The sequence below is a fragment of the Macaca nemestrina genome, chromosome 4, assembly GCF_043159975.1.
Source record: "Macaca nemestrina isolate mMacNem1 chromosome 4, mMacNem.hap1, whole genome shotgun sequence".
In the NCBI taxonomy this organism is placed as follows: Eukaryota; Metazoa; Chordata; class Mammalia; order Primates; family Cercopithecidae; genus Macaca; species Macaca nemestrina.
The window spans coordinates 23,419,632-23,440,005 of NC_092128.1; the positions used below are offsets into that span (position 1 = coordinate 23,419,632).

Below are 20,374 nucleotides of genomic sequence, written 5' to 3' on the forward strand. Positions count from 1 at the left end.
ACCACAATGCCTGGCTAATTTTTAGAATATTTTTTATAGAGACAGGGTATCGCCATGTTGCTCAGACTAGTCTAAAACTCCTGAGCACAAGCAATCTGCCTACCTTGGCCTCCCAAAGTGCAAGGATTACAGATGTGAAGCACCAGGCCCAGCTCAAAACGTATTTTTTAAATGGGAAAAACAGTGAAACAATACAGTTTAAAAAGTGGCATCTGGGCCAGGCGCGGTGGCTCATGCCTGTAATCCCAGCACTTTCGGAGGCCGAGGCGGGTGGATCACCTAAGGTAGGGAGTTCGAGACCAGCCTGACCAACATAGAGAAACCCCATCTCTACTAAAAATACAAAATTAGCCTGGCATGGTGGCGCATGCCTATAATCCCAGCTACTTGGGAGGCTGAAGCAGGAGAATCGCTTGAATCCAGGAGGCAGAGGAGGTTGCGGTGAGCCAAGATTGTGTCATTGCACTCCAGCCTGGACAGTAAGAGCGAAACTTCATCTCAAAACAAACAAAAAAAGGCATCTGATCTGTAGTCCAGAAAAAATAAAAAATATATGGCATAAAAACTTCTAGAACAGAAATCCCCCAAAATGAACACTTACATGGCAATCTCCCTCCAATACTTTTTTTTTTTTAAAGAGACAGGGTCTCACTCTGTTGCCTAGGCTGGAGCGCAGTAGTATAACCATATCTCACTGTAACCTCAAACCCCAGGGCTCTTGCCTCAACCTGAGCAGCTAGGACTACAGGCTCATGACACCACACTGAGCTAGTGTTTTTTGTAGAGATGGGGTGTCGTTATGTTGCCCAGGCAGGTCTCAAATTTTGGCTTCAAGCGATCCTCCCACCTCAGCTTCCCAAAGCACTGGGATTGCAGGTGTGAGCTATTGCATAGCAATTCATTTTATTTGCCTCCACACATCATACTAAAGTTAATACAGAATGAACTTTAGCCTATATTATCTACAGACTCATAGGCATTTGGCCATCAATTAAAATGTTTAAGACTTCTCCTTTAATACTTATACCTCTCCTATCCCCCCAAACTTGAAAAGATTGTCATGCCTATGGAGAACTAAAATACTAATAAAATTCAAGTGGAGCACAGTGGCTCATGCCTGTAATCCCATTGCTTTGGGAGGGCTGACTGAAGCCAGGAGATCTACACCAGCCTGGTCATCATAGCAAGACCCTGTCTTTTAAAAATAAATAAATAATAAAGAGACTGGATGCCTTTCTGCCTCTAATAATTCAACATATATCTAGTATCCAATAAAGGACTGACTACATAAACTTCAAAATCAACAGAACTTAAATTTTAAGAGTTTCAAATTTTCTTTTATAAAAGAGAAAAGTAGGCTGGGCACAGTAGCTCATGCCTGTAAATCCAGCACTTTGGGAGGCCGAGGCAGATGGATCACTTGAGCTCAGGAGTTACAAACCAGCCTGGGTATCATGGCGAAACCCCATCTCTACAAAAGATACAAAAATTAGCCGGGTGTGGTGGTGGATGCCTGTAGTCCCAACTACCCTGGGGGCTGAGGCAGGAGGATCACTTCCACCTGGGAGGTCAAAGCTAAAGTGAGCTGAGATTGCATCACTGCACTCCAGCCTAGGTGACAGAGTCCTCTGACACTGTGTCTCAAAATAAATAAATAAATACATACATAAAATTTTAAAAAGTGTAAATCTCTAAAGGTTACACTAGTGATCATTTGTGTTAACAGCAATAAAATCAGGATGTAACATCTTTCATGTTTTCAAGACTCTCTATCACAGTACCAGAGTATAAAAGAGGAAAACCTAAAGTCTTACCTGGCGTTGAGGGGGCCGCTGATGAGCCACCCCTAGATAAGAACCCATGATAGTCGGAGTCTGAAGAGGCTCTGTGGGACACCAATATTCTAGAGCAAGCTCCAGATGAAAAGGGTTCTTTTTATATAGCTCGCCAATCTGCAAAGAGTAAGCAAAGACTGTAGGGAAATGTCTACGACTCAAAAATTACTTTCAATAAAAAAGGACATTTAAAGTATTAGACCTGAAATTTTCCAAAGTTAGGGGAAAAAATAATGAAAGGAGGGAAAGAGGACAAGCTTTCTAATAGAATGGCTTACCAATAGCATTAAGTGTTCCAGGTCCCTTCTAAGTGAAATGGGGGGTTCATTACCCATCTGCATACTCATGTGAATCATTCGAGCATCTTCATCTGCCCGATTCCTCAGCTGTTTCACCTATTAAATTTATTAGATATAGTTTTCATATGTAAATGTATCGTACATGCTAATAACAATGAAATCAGGCAACTGTCTTAAAGTGATCACATACAAGAAATATATTGTTTAAATATCTATTCCATTTTAGGTGACATGAAGAAACATGCCAGGAATCTTATTTGCAATATTACTATCCATAATTTATAATATCTTAAAACTTCAATGCATTTTCCACTACAGAAAAGTTGAACTTAACTGTAGTGTTTCTCGATGGGGACATTACTGACATATGGGCACAACATTTCTTCACTGGGTTGGATTATCCTGAATATTCCAGGACATTTAGCAACCCTGGAACTACCTACCAACTATCAATAACAACACCAGAATCATCATAACAAGCAAAACTGGCTCCACTCATTTCCCAAACACACTCTGAAGAACATTATACCTCAGTTGAGAGTCACTGCTTCACAACATTTATGTGAACTAAATGCCAACAAAAATAAGAAACAAATTCTGTTAAAAAAAAAAAAAAACAAAAACATAGCTAGACAAATCCACAATTATTGTTGGAAATACCAACACTCCTCTGTCAATATTCAATAGAACAAGTACACAGAAAATCAGTAAGGATATGGAAAACTTGAAAAACAGCAAACCAACTTGACTTAATTGACACTTATACAACATTCCACCGAACAGCAGCAAAATATGTGTTCCTTTCAGGTGTACATGGAATATTTACCAAGATAGGCCATATTCTGAGCCATAAAACAAACCTGAACAAATTTAATACAACTGAAATTCTACAAGGTATGTTCTCTGAGCACAATGGAATTAAACTAGAAATCTGTGACAGAGATCTGAAAAAGTCTCCGAAAAATGTGGAAATTAAACAACACACTTCTAAATAACCCGTCAATCAAAGGAGTCTCAAGGAAAATTAGAAAACATATTAAACTGAACAAAAAAAGAAACTGCAACATATCAAAATTTGTGTGGCATAGCTAAAGCAGTGATTGGAGGTAAATGTACAGCATTATTAAATGTTTATGTTAGAAAAAATAAAGATTTAAATCAATAACCTAAACTTCTATCTTAAAAAACAAAATTAAAGGAGCAAATTAAACCCAAGGCAAAGGGAAGAAAATAATAAACATAAGAGCAAAAATCAATAAAGGTGAAGCAAAATATAAGAAAATCAATGAAGCCAAAAGCTAATTCACTGGGAAGATCAATAAGATCAATAAACTTCCAGCAGGGTTAATTAAGAACCAGGGGAGAAGACACAAATTACCAATTTTAGGAATTAAAAAGAAAAATCACTATAGATCCTATAAAAATAAAAAGAATACAATAATCTTAAGGGCAAATTTATGATAATCAATTTATACTTTTCAGGAGATATGGTATCAAAACTGCACAATATATTATAAGTATAGACCTTTTAGGGTGCTTTTAAAAAATATACATTTGAAGTAGGTGGTTTTATAATATAAACACAAAAAAGATGTTTTTCTCCCTCATTTACTTCCCACCAACATTTGATGGCTTCTTTGGCACAAAACAGCACAGAGACCATATACTATAAGGAACTGTTTGAAATGGCTCTAAGAATTGCTTTTCAGATGACAGTTACAGCTCAAGCCATCTACTCAAAAGTAGCCTTATTATTTTATCTGTATCCATGCTGAAGCCCTTTTATACACCGCAATTCAGAATCTAAACAATTGGGCCAGGTGTGGTGGCTCACACCTGTAATCTCAGCATTTTGGGAGGCCGAGCTGGGCAGATCACCTGAGGTTGAGAGGTCAAGACCAGCCTGGCCAATACAGTAAAACCCCATTTCTAATAAAAATACAAAAAAGTAGCCAGGCGTGGTGGCGGGTACCTGTAAACCCAGCTATTTGGGAGACTGTGGCAGGAGAATCGCTTACCCAGGAGGCGGAGATTGCAGTGAACCAAGATCACACCACTGCATGCAATAGAGCAAGACTCCGTCTCAAAAAAAAAAAAAAAATCTAAACAATTATCTATAAAATGCAAATTTTCCACTGTGCCTCTTCCAAATCATGTATAAAAATATTAAATAAAGCAATCTTGGCACTAATCCTTAGGGTAGAATGGGGTTAGTAATTTTCTACCCACAGAAGCATTCTCATTTACTAATTACTTCCTCATTTATAAACCATTCAGTGTCAAATTATTTCTTTCTACTGACTTATCCCCAGTTAAGAGGACGTATTTCCACAGAACAGCAGCAAAATATGTCTTCCTTTCAGGTGTACATAGAACATTTACCAAGATAGGCCATATTCCGAGCCATAAAACAAACCTCAACAAATTTAGTACAACCGAAATTCTACAAGGTATGTTCTCATACCTTGTAGAGACTCATGACTTACTTCATGAGTCACAAACTGATTCACAAGATGTAATACAACTACTAGCAAATTTTAGTCTGTATTAAAAATTTTTATTAGTTTCCAAAACATAAAGCTAATCAGTTTCAAATTATTTTATAAAATTCTTCTATTATTTACTTATCCTACATTATTACACTTACCTTCATTGGCATAAGTGCAAGGAAATCTGTGATGAGATTATGGACTCTGCGAATATAAAATTCTTCCTGATAAAAGTATTCTGATACCACTACAGATTCCGTGAGGAACAGGAAAACGTTGTCAGCAATTGCGAGTTCTGCCATTGCTTCATCTGCCTCTGTGAATTCTGCCAGAGCTAGAAATAGATTTTAAAACACAGTACATGGAGGAAAAGTCATTAACCCAGATTGTAATTATATCTCATAATACTCTGCTGATGGTTCAGACATCTTCCCAGCCTTCTAGCATGTGCTATGCACAAAATGAGACTATATATAACTGTAATTGACTCATAAACCCTAAAGAACTCATAAACCCCAAATAACAATATACTCTGAATGTATATTAGAAAAATACATACTGTTTGAAATAATAACATAACTAATGAAAATTACTTTAGAGATGTGTGATGCAACACTGATGTAGTCAGGGAGCTATTATCCAAACATTCACATATTAAAATGATGTTAAGGCTTTAATCCCAATGAAACCTCATGGGTCATCTGAAAAGTCTTCAATCCAAGACCAAAACCTGAACATGAATAGGTAAGTAAGTATACTAATTTGGTAACCAAGTAGCTGAAATTTAAAAACTAAATTTTAACTTGAATATAAACTTGTCTAACTAATTTTTTTATATTTTATTTGGCAAATATCCAATACATATCTAAAAATAAGTATAATAAACTCCACATACCCATCATTTGTTTCAATACTAACAATTTATGGACAATCTTACCTCATCTATATCTTCCTCCTCTCCACCCACACATATCTCATTAAAGAAAATTCCAGAAAATTTAACATTTTACCAGTAAGTATTTGCAGTGTACAACTAAAAAATATACCTAAGAAACAAGGCTGGGCGGGGTGGCTCACGCCTGTAATCCCAGCACTTTGGGAGGCTGAGGTGGGCGGATCACCTGAGGTCGGGAGTTCAAGACCAGCCTGACGAACATGGAGAAACCTCATCTCTACTAAAAATACAAAAAATTAGCCAGGCGTGGTGGCACATGCCTGTAATCCCAGCTACTCAGAGGCTGAGGCAGGAGAATCACTTGAACCCAGGAGGCAGAGGCTGCGGTAAGCCGAGATCACACCATCATTGCACTCCAGCCTGGGCAACAAGAGCAAAACTCCACCTCAAAAAAAAAAAGAAAGAAACAAAGAAAGAAAGCAAGCAAAAGTAAAAATTAACTACATACATACACCACCATTATCATACCTTTATTTTATTTTATTTTATTTTTTGAGACAGCGTCTCGCTCTGTCACGCAGGCTGGAGTGCAGTGGTGCAATCTCAGCTCACTGCAACCTCTCCCTCCCAGTTCAAGCAATTCTCAGGTCTCAGCCACCCAAGTAGCTGGGATTACAGGCATGCACCAACATGCCTGGCTAATTTTTGTATTTTTAGTAGAGACAGGGTTTCACCATGTTGGCCAGGCTGGTCTTGAACTCCTGACCTCAAGTGATCCTCCCAAAGTGCTGTGATTACAGGCGTGAGCCACTGCGCCTGGCCATTATATCTTTAAAACTAATTCCTCAGCTGGGTGCAGTGGCTTGTTCTAGAGTGACTTACTCTGAGTTACATTCAACTTTCTATTAAGAGTATGTCATAGGTTACGGTGTATCCTTCCATCAAGAAACATATTGCTGATTACTGCTTTTAAATTTTAAATACAGGCCGGGCGCGGTGGTTCAAGCCTGTAATCCCAGCACTTTGGGAGGCCGAGACAGGCGGATCACAAGGTCAGGAGATTGAGACCATCCTGGCTAACACGGTGAAACCCTGTCTCTACTAAAAAATACAAAAACCTAGCCAGGCGAGGTGGCAGGCGCCTGTAGTCCCACCTACTCAGGAGGCTGAGGCAGGAGAATGGCATAAACCCAGGAGGCGGAACTTGCAGTGAGCCGAGATCCGGCCACTGCACTCCAGCCTGGGAGACAGAGCGAGACTCTGTCTCAAACAAACAAAAAAAAGTTTAAATATAAAATTGCTAGGCCAGGCGCGGTGGCTCAAGCCTGTAATCCCAGCACTTTCGGAGGCCGAGACGGGCGGATCACAAGGTCAGGAGATCGAGACCAGCCTGGCTAAATACGGTGAAACCCCGTCTCTACTAAAAAATACAAAAAACTAGCCGGGTGAGGTGGCGGGCGCCTGTAGTCCCAGCTACTCAGGAGGCTGAGGCAGGAGAATGGCATAGACCCGGGAGGCGGAGCTTGCAGTGAGCTGAGATGCGGCTACTGCACTCCAGCCAGGGCGACAGAGCGAGACTCCGTCTCAAAAAAAATAAAATAAAATAAAATAAAATAAAATAAAATAAAATAGCTAGGTAATTGTGTGGCAATCTGGCTTTAAAAAATACTACACAGCTTATTCTGTTTGACTGTCATACAGACCAAATACATAGTCTGCTACCGAAAGTACATTTTTATTGCCTTGAAAAGGGCCAGAACAGATAAAAGCCAAGACAGTCTCAAACAGAGGAAAACATATGATTTGTAGTTATTTATTTATTTATTTATTATTATTATTTTTTAGAAGGAGTCTCGCTCTGTCGCGGAGGCTGGAGTGCAGTGGTGCGATCTCGACTCACTGCAACCTCCGCCTCCCAGGTTCAAATGATTCTCTGCCTCAGTCTCCCGAGTAGCTGGGACTACAGGCACGCGCCACCACGCCTGGCTAATTTTTTGTATTTTTAGTAGAGACAGGGTTTCACTGTGTTAGCCAGGATGGTCTCAATCTCTTGACCTTGTGATCTGCCTGCCTCGGCCTCCCAAAGTGCTGGGATTACAGGCGTGAGCCACCGGGGGCGCCTGGCCTGTTTTTTTAATGTTTTGTTTTGTATTTTGAAATAAAGTCTGCATATCAGCCAGGTGTGGTGGCTCATGCCTGTACCCAACACTTTGGGAAGACAAGACAGGAGGATTGCTTGAGCCCAGGAGTCCAAGACCACCCTGGGCAACACAGTGAGACCTCATCTCTACAAAAAAATCAAAGAATTAGCTGTGGTCCCACCTACTTGGGAGGCTGTAGTGGAAGGATCACATGAGGCCTGGCGGTTGAGGCCAGTGAGCCATGGTCACACCACTGCACTCCAGCCTGGGCAGCAGGGTAAGACTATCTCAAACAACAAACAAAAACCTGCATATCTACCCATATTATATAAAATCCGTAAGAGTAAAATATTTTCTTAATTCTTTAGTATGACTAATAATAACGATTACTAAAATTACTAATTATTAAATATTTTTAATAACAATAAATTCTTTCAAACCTTTACTTGAATTCAAAAACACCGGAATTAAAAGAGAATCAACTCAAAGATTACGTCCTTTATTTTTTTTGAAACAGTCTTACTCTGCTGCCTAGGCTGGAGTGCAATGGTGCAATCTTGGCTCACTGCAACCTCTGCCTACCAGTTTCAGCGATCCTCCCGCCTCAGCCTCCTGAGAAGGTAGGATTACAAGCATGTGCCACCATACCCAGCTAATTTTTATAACTTTGGCACAGACGAGGTTTCGTCCTGTTGGCCAGGCTGGTCTTGAACTCCTGACCTCAAGTGATGAGACTACCTCAGCCTCCCAAAGCACTGAGATTACAGGTATGAGCCACTACACCCGGCCAAAAATTACTTCTCGAAGACCATTTAGGTAATAAGGCACCATTAATGAATTAATATAAATTGAGTTTCAATGCCTAAAAACATTATGCTAAAATTCTGTAAAGCTCAGTGAAATTACAAAGATGCTTGGTTTTTGTTTTTAGGTTTTTTTGAAACAGAGTTTCACTCTGTTGCCCAGGCTAACGTGCAGTGGCACGATCTCAGCTCACCGAAACCTCCGCCCCCTGGGTTTAAGCAATTCTCCTGCCTCAATCTCCCAGGTAGCTGGGATTACAGGCACACGCCACCATGCTTGGCTAATTTTTTTGTGTTTTTAGTGGAGACGGGGTTTTACCACATTGGCCAGGCTGGTCTTGAACTCCTGACCTCAAGTGATCTGCCCGCCTCAGCCTCCCAAAGTGCTGGGATTACAGGCATGAGTCACCACACCCAGCTGATGCTTGTTTTTTTAATTTTTTTTGAGATGTGATCTCACTCTGTAACCCGGGCTGGAGTGCAGTGGAGCAATTTCAGCTCACTACAGCGTCTGCCTCCTGGGGTCAAGTGATTCTCCCGCCTCAGCCTCCTGAGTAGCTGGGACTACAGCCAAGTGCATGTCACCACGCTGGGTTAATTTCTAATTTTTTGTAGAGATGAGGTCTCACCATATTGCCCAGGTTTGTCATGAACTCCTGGGCTCAAGCAATCCTCCTACCTCGGCCTCCCAAAATGCTGGGATTAGAGGCATGAGGCACTGTGCCTGGCTTCATGCCTTTTATAAAATAATATAATAAACACATTTGATAAGTTTCAGAAATCTATGAAGAGAATAGAAACCAATTTTTCAAATTGAAGATCTGAGTTAAAACTTGTCCAGATTATTTCAAGAAGTGACCATTCTGCAAATAACACAAGCTATTCAATTTTTCTAACAATTTTTAAAATGCAAATTAACAGAAAAAATTTTATAGTTTAAAAGTTCTAACTATAATACCCCTAACTATTAAAGCTTATAAAAGGGTATGAGCATATAAAATCAAAGAGATTAAGTAGCCAAAGATCTGGGACTTGAAACTTGGGCTACAATTCCTAACCTATTTTTACTATTATTCTACAGCAAACTACAGCATATTCTATTAAACCTTTCAAAATTAGTGCAATGGTATGGGAAATTATAGCATAAGATTGTGACTATATTATGTAATATTATAACTATCTATGTATAACTATATTATATAGCTAATATAAGATATTAACTATGACAGCTGGGCATGGTGGCTCGCGCCTGTAATTCCAGCACTTTGAGAGGCCAAGGCAGGCAGACTGCCTGAGCTCAGGAGTTAGAGACCAGCCTGTGCAACGCAGTGAAACCCTATCTCTACTAAAATACAAAATATTAGCTGGGCATGGCAGTGTGCACCTATAGTCCCAGCTACTTGGGAGGCTGAGGCAGGAGAAGTACTTGAACCTGGGAGGCAGAGGTTGCAGTGAGCTGAGATCATGCCACTGCACTCCAGCCTGGGCAACAGAGATTCCATCTCCAAAATAAAATTTAAAAAAAAGATATTAACTATCACATAGCCACTTAAAAGGTTAAAGGGTAACTTTATGTCAGAAAAGTAGTGAAGTAAGATTTATAAATGAAGAGGGTATGCATAGGTAAGAAACAGAATTTGTACAGGAATGTAAAAGTCTAATTAGCTATCAACATTTAGATATATAAATTGATAGACAGATATTAAGTGGCCAAGGAAAGACTCCTAACACAAAAAAAGCTTTCTGCAAACACCTTGGGAATAGCATGACACTAGTGAAAACAAAATGTTCTGGAATTACATAATTGATAAGATACTAGAATCTGTTGATACTTTAGGATTAGAAAACTGACATAAATTGTAAACTTGAATAAAGCCTTTCCAGATTTACCATAAAAAAGATACAGACGACGACAATTCTTTGAGCTTCGAGTTCCATGTACAGTCCTCATTCTGTTAGAATAAACCCCTACTAATATGACAATTAAATAATGTAAATGTAAATAGCAGAATAATATATGCTACAGTGAGTTAATAGGTTGTTAAAAGTCAGTATTCTGGTCAGGCACGGTGGCTCACGCCTGTAAATCCAACACTATGGGAGGCCGAAGCAGGTAGATCACCTGAGCTCAGGAGCTCGAGACCAGTCTGGTCAACATAGTGAAACCCTGTTTCTACCAAAAAAACAAGATTAGCCGGGCGTGGTGGCATGTGCCTGTAGCCCAGTTACTCAGGAAACTGAGGTAGGAGAATCACTTGAACTCAGTAGGCAGAGGCTGCAGTGAGCCGGGATTGAGCCACTTGTACTCCAGCCTGGGCCACAAAAAAGGGGAGTCGGGATTCCACATCTGTTCTTGACTGATCCAAATATCTCCCTTTTAATATACTGTATGGGAAAAAAAATTGTTTTTAATTTGACACAATGTGAAAAATTAGTCTGTGAACAAATCAAGAAGGAAAATGTATAAAAATAAAAGGAATAGTAAATTTTAATTTTAAAAAACATTTAAGGCCGGGCCGGGTGGCTCATGCTTTGTAATCCCAGCACTTTGGGAGGCCAAGGCAGGCAGATCACATGAGGTCGGGAGTTCAAAACTAGCCTGACCAACATGGAGAAACCCCGTTTCTACTAAAAATACAAAATTAGCCGGTGTGGTGATGCATGCCTGTAATCCCAGCTACTTGGGAGGCTGAGGCAGGAGAATCACTTGAACCCAGGAGGTGGAGGTTGCGGTGAGCCGAGATTGTGCCATTGGACTCCAGCCTGGGCAATAAGAGCGAAACTCCATCTCAAAAAAAAAACATTTAAGGTGACACTGTCATTCCAAATTTTAAACGCATACCCTGAAGGTAAAAGAGCATTGTCACTGGCTCCAAGAATGGGAAATAGTATTTCATACAATATTTTTGAGAAACAAGGAGAAAAAGGTCTGTATTTCACTACTACACTAAAAAGTTTCATTTAATATAACTCTGGGTATCTTCCTATGCTTGTGCTTATGTATGTCAAGGATAAGACTCCTTCCAAAAACTTCATTAAGTGCTAACATGCTGTTTCTCATAACAAAATTACCTACAAGCAATTCACCTGTCACATCAGGTAGCTGGGATATTCCCCTCAATGCCAGTGCCCAGGCAAGTCTAACAGTGGCTTGGAGCCCAGGCAGTTTCCAAAGCTGAGAGTCCTGAAGACGAGAGTGAATTGTTGCAATGTACTGTTTTTCTGTCAACAGTGGAAGTTGATGAATCATATCTGAAAACACAAAAATAGACCACTTTACCAAACACCAGATAAATTCTCACTTCTGATACACAGGAATAATGTCCGGAAGTCAGAAAATCTGAGCATTCTCACAGAAGAATAATGACTAATTAACATTAATTTCTATAAACCAAAAGGTACACTACTGTTGATTGTACACATACTAAAAACAAAAAAAGAAAATGACAATAATCCTAAATTTTAATTTCACTATTTTCAGTTATTTTTATAAGTGTACTACAAATAAACTAGAAAAAAGTTAAAGACATTCATTTTTTTCTGCACATAAATTCTAGAATATTAATCATGCTATCTAAAGATCATAAAAATTTTATTTACTTCATAGAAAACACAGGTCAAAGATAACATTACTGAAATGACAGTCACTGTCTCTCAGAATGTTTTAATAAAAAGTTTGAAAATGTAAATAAATGGTAACGAAACAAGCAATTAAGTAAATTAGGCATGTGCAATCATGAACATATATAATATATGCTTTAATACTTTCCATTCCAAATCCCCCCAAAAAACAGAAATAATTAACAGGACTGCAGTTGTTTTTTAAATGTGATCTTATATATAAATATTCAAATATGAACGGATTGCACACACAGGAACAGAGCATTCTATTTTAGTAGCTAAAATATCATCCTTTTTAAATGTTATCCCCACAATTTTAAGTCTGACTTTTTTTAATGTAGGTAAATGTATAAAACTCAATACCATCTCGTTCCTCTGTGCTTTGCTCTATAAAACTGGTATCAAAACAGTACAGAAGCGCCATAAGAAGAGCCAGATTCACTGCGTCCAGTGAGCCATTGGCCTCAACTGTCACTCTTTCCAAATGTCCAATAAGGAGGAGAGTGTCTTCTTTGCCTAAAGGTGACTGGCAAGCCCAGGCAAAAAGGCTTTCTGCAAGAGACTGCCTGCACTCCTTAATGAGATCAGAAACCTAGAAATAAAAACATATGACTATTAGCATAAACAAATTACAGTGAAGCCTGGTCTTATTCCAAAGTACAAACTACCTTTTACAAAGGCTAAAAAAAAAAACCTATCTAAATCCACAAGTGATCCTAAGATGTCACCTCTGGAATGCTGAACAAACCCTATTGTTTATTTCTTATCCTTAAGTTCCTTAAGAAATTGGGATGACCAATTTCTTGTTCACTTCATAAAAAGAGCTAGAATGGCACATAAATGACTATACAGAAGCTGAAACAACTGCAGGTCAATTTTATGGACACAGCTGACTACAAACTTTAATATACATTATGAGCTGACTATAATCAACAATAATTTATTGTATACTGTATTGTCAAACAGTAGTACAGTGAATTTTGAATGTTCCCAACACAAAGAAATAATAAACGTTTGAGGTGATGGATATGCTAATTATGTTGATTTGATTATTACATATCATACATATGTATCAAAATATCACACTGTACCCTATACATATATACAATTTTGGGTCAAAGAAAAATAATAAAAGCAAAAAAAAGAAAAGTGGCAATCACACATGGTGTCACTACATAATTCATCTTGAAAAACTGAATATTCTAATTGTCATGTTTCTGCCTCTGAGATTTGACAGACAACTCACGAATTGATTTCATTGAACCCTTGCCTCTTTGCGATGTTTTTCACTGCCCAAACCTCTCTCTCGCTGTAGTTTCTCAAACTCATTATTCACATCAATCTGTGACACCAGGGTAAGAACTTTGTAAGTCAATCCTTGCTCCATCAGCTCATCTGTAAAGCGTGTTGTCATTGAAGCCAGCTCTGGACTGTAATGAAAAGAAATCAATAAACTATGTTAAACAATATTGCTCATGCTTCTTCATAATAATAGATATAGCAAACGCTCTTTTTTTTGAGACAGAGCCTTGCTCTGTCACCCAGGCTGGAGTGCAGTGGCGTGATCACCGCTCACTGCAGCCTTGACCTCCCAGGCTCAGGTCATTCTCCCACCTCAGTGTTCCAAGTAGCTGGAACTGCAGGTGCATGCCACCATGCCCAGCTAATTTTTCTATTTTTTGTAGAGATGGGATTTCATCATGTTGCCCATGCTGATCTAAAACTCCTGAGCTTAAGTGATCCTTGTAATCTGTAATCTGTAGACTATAATCTGTAATCTCAGCACTTTGTAATCCAAAAATAGTTAGGGCCACTGCATCTGGGTCCAAATTATTTTTTATTTATAAACACAATAAAACAGATTTAAATTGTTATATCTTTCTTGGCAGAATGAGAGAGTATATTACTCAGCTTGTTACATACTGCTCAGATTGTATATAAAAAGGGAAATGTTGTCATTCTTCAAGTAATTTCAAATTAACCCCTGAAATCCCAAGAAGTAAAAAGACCTGAGTTCTAGGGTCCATGTCTTTCCCCGTCTAGACTGTATCAAGGCTTTCAAGGAATTCGCAATGCATCGCTTTCCATCCCAGTACAAAAGAACAGCTACTAATCCTCTGGTAAGGCCAGGAAAATGTGGCTGTTGGTGCTCTCCTAAAAAAGGAAGTTGAGAAACAATATTATTAATAAACACATATGTGTTTAGAAAGAGACAAAAATCAATTTAACAACGTTCAGTTCAAAGAATCACAGTCACTCAGGGCTTAAGGGGCCGTGGGGTCCTCTACTACAAACATCCATCTACTGTCTAACTTCTTGCTCAACATATTCTAGGGCCATCCAACTTATCCCTAAACACCAGCAGGGACATGGAATTCACCATTTTTCCATACTCCCAATTTTTAACTCTCACACTCACCCGTGATTTTCTACATACTGGGTGAGAATCTTTTGGTCTCACTGTTGTCCACTGAATTTAATTTTATTCAATGCCCATTTTACTATCTCATATGGAATCTTTCAAATATTTCTAAATTTCTTCCCTCAGAATCTTCTCTGAATAAATAACCTTTTTATAATTCAAGTTCATTCACCATTTTAACCGCTCTCCTTTGAATGAGTTCTACTTTTTTTTTTGAGACGGAGTTTCACTCTGTCACCCAGGCTGGAGTGCAGTGGCGCGATCTCACTGCAACCTCTGCCACCTAGGTTCAAGCAATTCTCCTGCCTTAGCCTCCTGAGTAGTTAGGATTATAGGCACTTGCCATCGCTCCTGGCTATTTTTTGTATTTTTAGTAGAGACGGTGTTTCACCATGTTGGTCACGCTGGTCTTGAACTCCTGACCTTGTGATCCACCTGCCTTGGCCTCCCAAAGTGCTGGGATTACAGACGTGAGCCACCACCCCCGGCTAAGTTTCACTTTTTTTAAGAGTACTTTGCCTATAGTTTCATTTTCATTTCCTATAGCTTTCTTTCCCCCTTACTGCAATTACTCCTCCACTCTACTACTTTCTGTTCCCCAAATTCATCACCTTGCTTCACCCTCTTGCACAGGCAATTTCTTCTGCCTGGATGCCCTTCATCCTCCCAAATAACCACCTATTCCACCTGATGTATGCTTACTCATTTTGCAACATCTACCTTAAACTTCATGATGTTGTTAAGACTTCTCTGTATAATCAAGGTCCATCTAATACCTTCTCTCTGGACCATCTCTAAATCTTGCACAAAACTGCATCAATGTACTTAATTGTGTCAAAATCTTTTGTTTCCACATCATTCTCAATTATTAAAATATGAGCTTTTTTACATTAGTTGAGATTTTATTCATCTTTATATCACTGGAGTGATATAATTAACACCACGCCTGGCACATGGTAGGTATAGAAGAAATGTTTGTTAAATGAAAGTTCTGAGTTAAACTCAAAACTCAAGCATGTCTAGTGAACATCCCCCTCATTCTCAATATCATACTTCTTTTAATGCAGTCTTAGGTCAAAAAGGATTTTGGCAGCCATATATTATTTTTAGACATATTAAAATTTGTTCAACTGAAATGCCCATATTTTCTTCAAATGGCTCCTCCGTTATAATCAAAACAAACTACTTATAATATAGAAATTTTTCTCTCTTTTCTCTATACAGCAACCAGAGAAATAATTTCAGAGTTAGAATGAATTATGTAATGTCTCTGCTTAAAGCCCTCATCAACAACTTTCCATTGCAATTAGCATAAAATCCAAATACCTTTCATAGTATGCAAAATCAAACATGCTCTGATTCCTGCTGTATGTGCATCTTCCTTTGCTTTCCCTCTAATTAATGATGCTCCAGCCCCAATGGTCTTTTTATCCTTAAACACGCCTTTATTCCCACCTCAAGCACTGGCTGCTTGCTCTCCCTGGAAAAGCCTTACCCAATAGGTCTGGGTGGCTGGAACCTTCTCATCATTTGGGTCACAAGTCAAATGACCCCATCTTAGAGAGGCTTTCTCTACAGACCCTACTTAGAGTTGCCCTAGTCAGCCTCCACCTCTCTATATCCCACTGCTTTATTTTCTTCCTAGTACTCTGTATTATTGAAATCACCTTCTTTTTCACCTATTCACACATTATCTGAATTACTCTCTCAAAAAGAAATTCCCGAAAAGCAGTGACCTTACCTGCCTACTCACTGACAGCAAGGGCTTTGTGCTATAAAATTTCTGAGACGTCGTTAACAATTCTGATCACTAATGACCTTACCTGCCTACTCACCAACAATTAGTGCTTTGTGCTATAAAATTTCTGAGATGTCTTTAATAATTCTGACGCTAAACTGAAGCTTTCCTTTCAATCAAAGGTTAAAAAAGGCTAGCCAGGGGTGGTGGCATGTGCCTATAATCCCAGCTACTCGGGAGGCTGAGACAGGAGAATCACTTGAACCCGGGAAGTGGAGGTTGTAGTGAGCTGGTATCGTGCCACTGCATTCTAGCCTGGGCGACAGAGCGCGACTCCGTCTCTAAATAAATAAATAAGCAAAGAAAGATTAAAAAAGGAAATATTTTGAACATGGTTTTACCAAACTGCATCCTTAAAAACTATGATAGAATCTAAACAATAAACTATTTTAAACTATAAGTCATTTTATAATTTTGCATTATTTTACCACTGTTTCAGTTAAATGTCAACCTACCAGCAAGAAGAAGCTCAACAGCTGCCAATTCTCCAATATCAAAAAGGTCACTGAGAATAAAGGCTTCTTTAATGAGCTGTTCAGGAAGAAGTCGAGTTCCCTGTTGACCCTGAATGGCGACTCCCTCTGTACTGGCTTTCTGAACCTTCTCATGCTGTTGAACATTTTTTGGCTACAATGATAAAATTGTAATTGTTATGAAAATAGCACACTGGAGATAAGGTCCCAAAGTGTTACCTACAGAAGCTTATTCATCATAATTCAGCCTGGTAACATGACAAACAGAAGTATTTCTTATCATTCTTAGGAGCAATGACCATCTTTTTATTCTCCATAATAATTGCACATTTTAAAATAACTAAGAGTATACATGGATTGTTTGGAAAACAAAGGATAAATGCTTGAGGGGATGAATGATACCCCATTCTCCACGATGTGATTATTTCACACTGCATGCCTGTATCAAAACATCTCACGTACTTCATAAATTTAGAACAGACTTTTATGAGGTAATAGTTTACGTAACCTTAAACTTTTTATTCCAATACGACCTTGTCAATAACTGTGACTGCTAAACTCTGAACTAAAAAATTTGGAGAAAATATACAAAATAGCATACTATTTTTCAAGTTTCTACAGAACTTTTCAACTATATTATAAATAAAAATAACAAGGTCTTCAAATGGTACATAACAAATGGATATATGAACTGTTTAATTACTTAGTAGAGCAAGTAACTGTTTATTAATGTTACATAAAATGTGGTCTTATTTCCTAAAAGATTATTGGGCGCAAACATTTAACATATGACATACAGTACAGAATTACCTGACAGATCATAAAATCTAGTTTCAGAACTTAAAGGTTACACACTGGTCATTGAATCTAGCTCCTCTATTACAGATAGAAAACTCGACACCCGGATAAGTCAGGTAACTTATCTGTGGTCATAAAACTCTCTAGTGGTAGAGCCAAGACTGGAAATCACCTCAACTGGCTCCCAGGCTGGGGCTCTTTCTACTAAAAAAAGCAAAAAAAAAAAAAAAAAAAAGCTAAAAAGCAAAAAGCCATTTCTTGTAACGCAATCCCATAAATAGTTCTTAGATGGCTTCCTTGCTGTATACAAAAGAAAAGTGCCAGACTGGGTGTGGTGGGTCACGCCTGTAATCCTAGCACTTTGAGAGGCTAAAGCAGGCAGATCACTTGAGGCCAGGAGTTCGAGACCAGCCTGGCAAACATGGTGAAACCCCATCTCTAATACAAAAAAAATTAGCTGGACATGGTGGCAGGCATCTGTAATCCAGCTACTTGGGAGGCTAAGGCCGGAGGATTGCTTGAACATGGGAGGGAGGCTGCAGTGAGCCGAGATCGTGCCACTGCACTCCAGACTGGGTGACAGAGTAAGATTCTGACTCACACACACACACACACAAAGGAAAAGTGTCAAACAACAAGAAAAGCATTTTCCAAGTTTGAATCCCCTCCACTAAAGTACTCTATTCCTATTGCAAAGAATTTCAAGATGCAAAAAATAAAGATACACAAGAATTAATTCGTTCCACTAACACAACTTACATAATACTATAAACACTGTAAAATAATACTTAAAATGTTAATGCATCTCTGGAAATAAACAAAATAATCAATCTTAACAAGCTTAGATGTATTACCAACTAGAGGTCAGAAATTCTAAGGCAGTTAGTATTTCTGGAATACACTAAATTTCTTAAATAGTCTTCAAATATTATTAAGTTTACCTCCTAGCTAAACATAATATTAACTTCTATGGAGAATAAAGACATAATCATTTCTCCTAAGAAAAATTCCATTAAAATCACAGCAGGGCACAGTGGCTCACATCTGTAATTCCAACACTTTTTGAGACCAAGGCAGGAAGATCACTTGAAGGCAGGAGTTCAAGACCAGCCTGGGCAACATATCTAGACCCCATCTCTAAAAAAAATTAGCTGGGCATGGTGGCACACACCTGTAGTCCCAGCTACTCAGGAGTGAGGAGCCAGAAGAACGCTTGAACCCAGGAGTTTGAGGCTACAGTGAGCTATAATCAGGCCACTGCACTCCAGCCTGGAGGACAGAGCAACACCCTGTCTTTAAAAGATATCTAGAAAAGAAAATCACCGAATCACTGGAGACAGGTAACATATTTTCATTACATACATTAAGAGTTTACTTCCAAAGATCTACTATTTGATAGCACAACAGGGTGATGATAGCCAATAATAATTGCACATTTTAAAATAACTAAGAGTATAAATGGATTGTTTGGAAAACAAAGGAAAAATTCTTGAGGGGATGAATGATACCCCATTCTCCACGATGTGATTATTTCACACTGTATGCCTGTATGAAAACATCTCATGTACCTCTTAAATATATACATCCTTTATGTACCCACAAAAATTAAAAATTAAAAAAATGTTTTTAAAATAGTTTTTGCAGCTGGCATAGTGGCTCACGTCTGTAATCCCAGCACTTTGGGAAGCTGAGGCAGGAGGATCACTGAGACCAGGAGTCCAAGACAAGCCTGGGCAACAAAGTTAGACCCTGTCTTTTTTTTTTTAAGTGTTTAGGGGCACATGTCATCAGGACTTCACGAGACTGTGTCACAGTAAATAAATTTCTGAAAAGAATCCAAAAATTAAAAAAAGAAGAAGAAGAAGAAGAAGAGTTTACTTGCTTCCTCAATCTTTAAAAAAAAAAAAAAAAAAAAAAAAACTGAAAAAGAAAATTTCTTACCGGATTTTTGAACAATGAGATGAAGTCAGGTTTGTGTTTCTTTAAAATCTTATCAAGAAGGTGAACAGCTTCAGGTTGTCTTCTCCAAAGAGCATTTCCCACTTTATGCCAAATGTCTTTGTAAGGACCCCATAGACTAGCAGCTTAAAGAAAAAAATAAATGAAACCACCGTCAAAGAAAACATACACTTGAAAAATAGTATGAGGTTACCATCTACACATTTTAGTTACACTAACAGCTACTTTTTCATCTAGGAAGGTATCTTAATTAATATAATTATCAATTATATTATAAATAACTATAATTAGTACGTTACATTAACTATATTAAAAATCATTTAATATAATAAATGATTGATATATTGATTGATATATTATATTGATAATGATTGATGATTGATATAAATGATAATTATATATCAATGTGCTGATTAAGAGACACTAATATAAAAGCATAGTTTATTAAAATTCTCAAGCATTGATATAAAGACATCACTTTATCTGACTCGTAAAATAAATCCTGACTTCAGGTCAGGCACAGTGGCTCAAGCCTATAATCCTGGCACTTCGGGAGGCCGAGGCGGGCAGATCACCTGAGGTCAGGAGTTCGAGACCAGCCTGGCCAATATGGTGAAACCCCGTCTCTACTAAAAAGACAGTAATTAGCTGGGCGTGGTGATGGGTGCCTGTAATCCCAGCTACTCAGGAGATTGAGGCAGGAGAATCACTTGTATCCAGGAGGCGGAGGTTGCAGTGAGCCAAGATCGCACCACTGCATTCCAGCCTGGGCAACAGAGTGAGACAGCATCTCAAAATAAATAAATAAATAAATAAATAAGGGGATCTCTGGCCAGGCGAG

The 20,374-nt window shown here is 38.5% G+C and overlaps 1 protein-coding gene across 2 annotated transcripts in view; it reads right to left on the reverse strand.

Annotated features, from left to right (window-relative positions):
* The window catches only part of LOC105471444 (nucleoporin 205), a 94,283-nt gene that overhangs the window by 62,814 nt on the left and 11,095 nt on the right, over positions 1-20,374 (reverse strand). The window contains exons 2-10 of one of the 2 annotated variants that reach the window (XM_071094439.1): positions 19,516-19,658; positions 16,759-16,930; positions 14,093-14,237; positions 13,354-13,513; positions 12,447-12,675; positions 11,550-11,714; positions 4,782-4,957; positions 2,114-2,230; positions 1,815-1,952 (exon numbers count right to left, since the gene is read on the reverse strand). In XM_071094439.1, the coding sequence (XP_070950540.1) occupies positions 1,815-1,952; positions 2,114-2,230; positions 4,782-4,957; positions 11,550-11,714; positions 12,447-12,675; positions 13,354-13,513; positions 14,093-14,237; positions 16,759-16,930; positions 19,516-19,658 (1,445 nt within the window). Of the gene's footprint in view, positions 1-1,814; positions 1,953-2,113; positions 2,231-4,781; positions 4,958-11,538; positions 11,715-12,446; positions 12,676-13,353; positions 13,514-14,092; positions 14,238-16,758; positions 16,931-19,515; positions 19,659-20,374 lie in introns of both variants that reach the window. The other variant, XM_071094440.1, reaches the window with a different exon arrangement.